Raw genomic sequence first — 7,991 nt, forward strand, 5'->3', positions numbered from 1 at the left:
AGCTGACTCCAGTTTAATCCCTGGCACTGCAGGTGGTCCCCTAAACACCACCAGGGGTGATCCCCTGAGCACAGAGCCAAGGAGTAAGCCCTGAGCACCATTGGGTATGGTCCAAAACCAAAAAATCATCTTGAAGATTTAGCTGTATTCTAAAAAGGGTGGGGGTGGGAAGGGAGTATTAGACCATTTAAGTCAAGAGGATATGATCAAAATGTCTTTTTAAAAGAATAGAGAATTCAAACATTCTACATCTAATTGATGTAGAATGAGAAAACTTTGGAAGTTTCCTAGAGCAGTCACAGAATAAATGGAGAAATGTGGGTGGATTCAAGATAGATCAACAACACCATCAAATGCACCTGTCGAAGCATTAAACTAGAGAGGCTAAGGACAGGAAATGAACGTTGTGAATGCCCAATGTCTGGTTTGCTGAACAGGCTGATGGTGAGTGAGTGATGGAAGACTTATCATCACAGGGAAAATAAGAGTACGCTGAAAAAGAACTAGGGCCTGGGGGGAGAGGAAGGGAGAAAGGTATTGAACTTTCAGAATGGCCTGCGTTTGGGAATTTTTTGAAAATAAAACTTCAAATCCATTTAGTGCATTTTTTCAGTATTTTATTATGGCACACAGGAGAGAGTATGGTACAGAGCTCTGACTTCAAGTAATTCTTAAACCAACCAGCTGTTTCCAATTAGTGAAAGGTAACCTTTTAACAAGTTGTTTGCTTCTGTCTAAAATGTATCATGGATATTAGCCCATGTTTAATAAACAAAAAATGTGAAAAAGATTTGTTTTTGTGACAATGCATAGTCTTTACAGAAGTTAATGTCTTGAGAATCTTCATAGTTTCTCAGTAGCTAAACTCATAGTCCAAATTCACATTGTCATGTTAGATAAAGAAACATTTTACCTATTCTTGTGGTAGCATATTTTTAACTAGAAATAGTATGAAAACTGCCTTGGGATTAAATTCATGACTTTTAGAGGCTGTCTAAAAGACAAATATTGAGTTCAATTCATTGACAGAGTTATAAGAACAGAAGCAGAACAGCAGACAATCTACATTCCACATGGAGCGCAAGTACAAGAGCTTTCATAACTTTACAGTGAACAGGAAGGACAGACAGGGTGTGTAGTTGATGCATTGTCCAACCAGTTAGAATTATCAGTGAAATCCAAATATTTTCCATAAAGACATGCAGAGCAATGGCAATGTAACATACAAATAGGTAATCTCCCCCCTGTAAGTGACTGATAACAATTTCATTATCTGTATCTGTAGTTTTTAAAAGGTTTAAAAACAGATGGCATTAACTGCTGTTTATTTGAGGCAATAGAATTAAGCTAACCACACACTCAATCATGAGCTCAGGATTACAGGCAACATGTTTCCAATGGCAAATAAACCTATTTCTATTCTTGCTATTTCTATCCCAAATTATTCACTGATTTAAAAAAAGTTTCCTCTGATTATAACATCGCTGGAGTTCCAACCTCTGCTAATGATATTTAGAGCACATTAACATGTCATTATAATAATGGATGAATAGGTTTCATATTCTTATCCACACTGCATTTAGTATTACATATTTGTGTTGTGATTACCTATTTACTCTCAAGAATATATTTATTACATAATTCAGAATTGCATCCAACAAACTCTTCCTCCACAATCTAGCATATTTTATGGGGCAAATTATTTTCTAGTTATGAAACAAAAGGTACCTCTAAAAACTCTCATTCACTCATTTATTAGTAGTAACATTTGGGGATGGAAAGAGAGTTCGTGAATGCTAATGGCTTAACTTTAGCCCTGGGAATTACCATGGGAGAAGTGCAGTATAAAAATTGCTATAAAATTTTTGATTTAAAAAATTCTGAGGTCAATAGTCCACTTATATATGGTTTATACTGGTACCTTCTTAAGACATTTTAAGTAAGTCAACAATCACAAGACATGTCATTCAGTGTAACTTTATTTACTATTATTGCACATAATTCGAGGTCTTTAATCTCTAACCACCAAAGATTCAAAGGACTATTTTATCCACAGTGTTTAACAGGAACATTAGCAAACTCATTTATTCATGTGATCCTTTTTTATTGTAAACATCTGAATTATTCAAATTGCCATAGATCCTGAACTCATAAGCGTGGACCATGCACAGACTGGCAGCAAGCCAGGAAGCCACTCTGCAAGCAAACAGGTACTCTGCGTAAGGAGAAAAGTCATAGCACAACACTTAATGTCCAATCTAAGTCATCTCAGAAATAAACATATATTGACTTCTTAATTCATATAGTGTCTGGAACTCAACTGGTTGGTTGGTGATGGGTTGACTGGATTTGGGGAAAATTTTTCTTGGACGAGTTAAGAAAAGTGGACTCAATCTTTCTTCTTTGTTGCCTGTTCCTCTCCAGCACCTTCATCTTTCTTTCCTTCTTCCTCAGCTTCTTTGGTTTCTTCTTCTTCACCTTCGCCTCCTTCTTCTTCCTCCTTCGCATCTTCAGATTCTTCCTTGGCAGCTTCAACATGAAAAGAAAGTTTATGAATTCCAAATCTAAGATAAGTACAGCCAAATCCTTTATGTCACAGTTTTGTGTGAGAACCCAATGTAGAATGCTTCCCCCAAACCACTGAGAGCTCCACTCCCACATATCAAGTGCAACCATCCATGCTTACCAGGATTCGTTGCCACTAAACACCTATTGAAATGGACTTTGCAGTAATAGGCACTTTGCTTTTCTTTGGAGCTTCATTATATTATATATATGGTATTCACTTCTGTCCTCTAGGACACAAAAATATTGCATGAGAAGAATATATTTAATCCTCTTTATAATTATATTAATTATATAGTTAATGTTTTAAAATATTTGTTTCTCTAAACTACCAATTGAAGCAGAGATATGTCTCTCTGGGAGAATTGCAAACTTAAGAAATCAGGTGTTTGCCAAATGTTTGCTGAAGATATAATCTAAGATTCTAAACTCAGGAGTGAGTTTAGAACTTATACATAGCCAAGGCCTAGTCTGTCCTGGAAGTTGTAGGGATTTGTTTCTTATCCTACCATCTTCCTCCTCCGCTCCTTCCTCCTCTTCAGCCTCTTCCTTCTCCTTCTCTTCTTCAGCTTCTCCTTCAGAAGGGGGTTCATCTTTGGCTTCCTCAGCTTTCGTGGCTTCGATCGTCTCCTCCACCTCAATCTGTTCCTCCTGGACGTGGCTGGTGTAGTAGGATGGGAAGGAGCGGGTGGACATCAGGTAGGAGCTGGTTTGCAAGCCACCATAGGCAGACCTGCCGAAGACTTGGGAGCTCTGGGAGTAGCCGCTAGTTATGCTTCCCACGCTGGTGAAACTTAGTCGTGTCTCTTCACCTTCCAAGAGTTTCCTTTATGGGAGGGAGAACAAACATCAACATGAAAGTTTTTTGAGTGGTCGGCCCTGAGTCCACCCCTCATCCTCTTTCCCAAAGGTCACCCTGACTCAAGCAAGAACAGGGTTAGAAAATACTAAAGTGATGGATGTGAAAATTAATATAAACATTGTGATGTTATGATTGATATCAGGAAAAAAGGAAAACGAGAGCAAAAATAGTCCTATTGGATTTTAAATTTTAAATGCAAACTAAGAATAAGGCTCTTATTACAGAGTCAAATTCTTATGCATTTGTTTAAAGACTGTGACGGTTTCTGATTCAGTAGAAATGGAATCTGATTTGCTGGTTTAGGCTGAATGGCTGTGCCTCTCTGTTTTTACCTGTAAGCTGCAATCTCAATATCCAATGCCATCTTCACATTGAGAAGGTCTTGGTATTCTTTTAGGTACCGGGCCATTTCACTCTTTGTGGTCCTCAATTCATTTTCTAATTTGTTGATTGTGTCCTGTATGGGTGTGGGGGAAAAGACAGAGAACCAAGCATAAATCCCAACTGCAACCATTTTGCTACAGCATTGCTGCAAAGGCCTAGCCTTATTAAAAATCAAAGTACACACAGATAAAATCTCCCCTAAAGCAACTGTACCTTCTCTTTTTAATTATTTCTTTCTCTGCCCAATATACGTCCCCCTGCCATTCATCTTCATGAGATAAAAACCAAAAATGGAAGTAAAATTTTTTTTATTTAGTTAATGCAGTCTAATGGTCATCATAGCAAGACTGCAAGTCATTAAATCTTTATAAAGGGGTGGGGGAGCCCTGTTTGTCATTGATTTTATACAGGTCACATCGTAGAAATTTATTTATTTATAGAAAACAATTAGATTTAAATTTTTATTTTATCTAAAATATTTTCTATGTAACTATATTAATGATTTTTCCTCCTCAGCAGATGGAGATCCTTAAGAGAGATGTTGTACCATAGTACAACAGCATCATTACCTATTGCCATTTTTTTTTACTGTATCCCTAATCCACCTACTCAGGAAAGAAAGTGGCTGGCGAAACCAGTCATAAAGAACTGATGAGAGTTCTTGGCTTTATTTAACCAGATGATTAACCGTGCTGAAAAACTTGTGGTTAATGCGGGACCGTGAAAAGATAGGCGAGGGGCAACGCCCAGCTGCCACCCGCTTCCTCCAGCGCACCCGCCCCCTGCAGGAACTGAGTTACTGCGGAACTGAGTTTCAAGTTAAATAAGGGCTTCGACCCCAGTACCTAACCCCTCGACCCCTGGACCTAACCCCCGCCCCACCCACCCGGATGCAAATAAACCAGATTCCATCCCGTAATAGGTGCTGGCAGATGCCAGCTCACTGGTTTCTATTCAGTGAGCGCTCTCTAAATCCCAACACCCACCCACCCCTACCCCACACTCCGTGGCCCCTCCCCCTCCCCTCCACTGTTTTGCAGGGTGAGGTACCTGCATGGCACTAATGTCAGCATTCTGTTTGTCCTCCAGTTCCTGCAACTGCTTCTCCAGCGCTTCGTTCATGCCCCGGCAGGCTTCGATCTCCAGAGTTTTGGCCTTGAGCAGGCGGCGGCTCTCGGACACCTCGTCCTTGGCGGCGCGCACCGCGTCGGTGTTCTTGGCGGCGCTCTCGGTGAGCACCGTGAAGCGGCTCTTGAACCACTCTTCGGCGTTCTGCATGTTCTTGGCCGCTAGTTTCTCGTACTGGGCGCGGATGTCCTTGAGCGCGGCGGAGAGGTCGGGCTTGGAGGACACATCCATCTCCACGGAGATCTGCGCGTACTGGATCTGCGCCTGCAGCTCGGCGATCTCCTCTTCGTGCACCTTCTTCAGGAAGGCGATTTCGTCCATCAGGCTGTCGATGCGCTTCTCGAGCTCGGCGCGGGCGAGCGCGGCCTCGTCCGCCCCTTTGCGCGCCTCCATCAGCCGGCCCTCGGCGTCCTCGCGGCTCAGCACCTCCTCTTCGTAGCGCGCCTGCAGGTTCCGCAGGGTCTCCTCCAGCCCCTCGCGCTCGCCCTGCAGCGCCTGCTTCTCGTTGGTGGCGTCTTCGGCCGCCAGGCGCAGGTCGCGGATCTCCTGCTCGTACAGCGCCCGGAAGCGGGACGGCTCCGAGTGCTTCTGGCGCAGCACCAGCAGCTCGGCTTCCAAGACCTTGTTCTGCTGCTCCAGCTCGTGCACGCGCTCGATGAAGCAGGCGAAGCGGTCGTTGAGGTCTTGCAGCTGCGCCTTCTCCTGCGTGCGGATCGACTTCAGGTCGTTGCTGATGGCCGCTACCTGGCTCAGGTCGAGGTTTTCCAGGCTGGGCATCAGAGAGCCGGAGCTGGACGAGTAGCTGCGGCGCACCGACAGGGAGGAGGAGACGGGCGCCGAGTAGCTGGAGTAAGCGGAGCGCGCGGTGCTGTAGCCGCTGCGCACGCTGGAGATGTGCACCCGGGGCGACTCCACGTAGCGCCGCTTGTAGGAGGTCGAGTAGTACGGCTCGTAGCTGAAGGAACTCATGGTGGCGATCGGCGTCCCTCTGGCTGCCGGGGCCTGGAGAGAAGGAAGAGCGGGGGAGAGAGGGAGAGGATGAGGGAGGATGGATGGCTGTGTGCGGCTCGGCGCCGTCCTGCCGCCTCTATTTATACGCGGGGAGCATTCTGACGCAGGCCGCGATCGATCACCGCGCGCCGGGCCGGTGGGGGCAGCGCGCTGCAGCAGCCAAAGGGAGGATTCTGCGCAAAAGGCAGAGAGGGGGTGGCGACCGGCAGCGGGAGGCTGCGGCGCTCGTTCTGGCCACTTTTTCTCTCTGACCCCTCTCTGTTTTTTCTCTCTGGTATCCCGTCGCCCCTCACTCATGTCCTTTCTCTGTTCTTGCCCCACCCTACTTCTTCCTTGATCTCGTATCGCCTGGAATCTAACGTGCCCCCGGTAAAGAAAGACTCTCCCTCGCCTATTAAAAACTCAGCTTTCCCCTATCCTGATATTTCTAATACACACACACACACACACACACACACACACACACACGTGCACACGCGCACCTGCAGATCGCCCCTTCCCAAGAGAAACCCCCTTCATCTCCGCCCACCCCCCACCCCCAGCCCCTGCATGGTGTTTGTGTGACTGCGGCGCCACTAGGGCGTCCGGAACACCAGCGAAAGTCGAAGGAGGTGGCAAGGCTGCGGCATCGAGGGCGGAAAGTTTCCGAGTCTTCATCGCTTTCCCCCCGCTTTTTTCTTTCATTCATCGCTCCGGGGGTCTTGAAAGCGCTGCTTCTCAGCACTCGCATAGCAGGGAAACTGCGGCACAGCGCGAGTCGGGTTCACGGTTTCGGAACTCTCAGCCCTCACTGACCGTGTTTCACTGTCTCTAGACCCGCGCTGTTTCTTGGGGAGAAGGAGGCCCCGGGTGCTCGCAGCGCATTGCAGCGTGCGGGTGAGAGGCGGGGATGAGCCCGAAACTCGGCGGAGAGGGAATCTGGAGCCGGCGGCCCCGCAGCTCCTGGGCTGTGGGGTACCCGTGCGCTCTCCCAACTCAATTCCGGCTTCACACCGCCACCTCCAGCGCCTTGAAAGGCCTTTCGCTCTTTGGACACATGTGCTGTCCCAACCTGATGCTTTCCGACCCGCCCTGCAGGTGGCCGATGTTCAAGAGAAGCTGCTCCCAGCCAGCCCCAAGTGCCTTCTCCCCAGAGTACCCAAGTCGAGACCTTGGGTTCTAGGGAGCACAGAAAATAGCCTCGCGGTTCTCCTCCCCCCCACACTCCCCCATTCCTGATCTCTAATAAATAAACGAGTCTGCCAGGAACCAGCCTTTGCCTCTTGCCCACACGGAGACACCCGAAACCGGGCGGACACCGACGCCGCCCAGCTGCGGCTTGCGGAGGCTTTGCCCGAGTTAGGCGAGGGACCCCCAGTTCCGTGGATTTGCATCGGAACCCTCGTTTGTTTTTTAAAGAGCTCTTGATTTTTTTCTTTTTTTCGTATGAGGAATTTACTGATCTTTTATTAAAAGACGCCTGATACGGGTATGCGTCTTCCCGTGGAGAAGCCGAGTCGCACTCCCGGGAACACGGAAGAGCTGCAAGCTGGGGGCGGGGTGAGGGTAGGGGGTCTCCACAATTGCTGAGACACTACTGCGCTCTTCTCAAATTGGAGGTGGGGTGAGGCTTAAACTCTCTGAGGTCCTTTCGCCTCTGAAAACACGTATGTCTAATATCCTCTTCTTAGCAGAGAACTTCCACGGAGCTTTCTGACTAATCAATCATCTCAAATAATGCAACTCTAGAAACATTGGCATGGGGAGTGTACATCGCTCAAAACGAAGGACAGTATTCGCAGTCCATCTTGCTCAAACGTTCTAGGATTTCAGACAGCAGCTAATGGACTTTTCTGAATTTCGCTGGACCCTTGCAGACACGAGCTCTAATGACTTTCTAGCTCAGACAGTCCTGGTCTTCTTTTATCGGCCATTCGACGTGGAAAGAAGTCCCTGTGGAGAGGAAGAGTGTGGGTCAGGGCACCTAGATAAACCATATTTGCTTGGCTCCCCATGTAAATGAAAAGCATACAAGTGCATTTTCCCCTTTGCTCTGTCTGCC

At 46.9% G+C, this 7,991-nt stretch overlaps 1 protein-coding gene across 1 annotated transcript; it reads right to left on the reverse strand.

Annotated features, from left to right (window-relative positions):
• Positions 1 to 1,093: 1,093 nt before the first annotated feature.
• On the reverse strand, positions 1,094 to 6,111 carry NEFL (neurofilament light chain). The gene is made up of 4 exons (XM_004619148.2): positions 4,862 to 6,111; positions 3,760 to 3,884; positions 3,075 to 3,391; positions 1,094 to 2,529 (listed from the first exon to the last, which is right to left on the reverse strand). Exons 1-4 carry the CDS (start codon positions 5,906 to 5,908, stop codon positions 2,390 to 2,392), a joined length of 1,629 nt encoding a protein of 542 aa, XP_004619205.1. The 5' UTR covers positions 5,909 to 6,111; the 3' UTR covers positions 1,094 to 2,389.
• Positions 6,112 to 7,991: the final 1,880 nt, after the last annotated feature.

The sequence above is a fragment of the Sorex araneus genome, chromosome 7 (genome assembly GCF_027595985.1).
Source record: "Sorex araneus isolate mSorAra2 chromosome 7, mSorAra2.pri, whole genome shotgun sequence".
NCBI classification, from domain to species: domain Eukaryota; kingdom Metazoa; phylum Chordata; class Mammalia; order Eulipotyphla; family Soricidae; genus Sorex; species Sorex araneus.

Excerpts from the sequence above, each read along its gene's own strand:
- NEFL (XM_004619148.2), bottom strand. The coding sequence starts at position 5,908 with ATGAGTTCCTTCAGCTACGAGCCGTACTACTCGACCTCCTACAAGCGG. Across the intron at positions 3,885-4,861 it reads CTGACATTAGTGCCATGCAG|GACACAATCAACAAATTAGA; the intron begins GTACCTCACCCT and ends ACACCCATACAG. Across the intron at positions 2,530-3,074 it reads AGGAGCGGAGGAGGAAGATG|CTGCCAAGGAAGAATCTGAA; the intron begins GTAGGATAAGAA and ends TTCATGTTGAAG.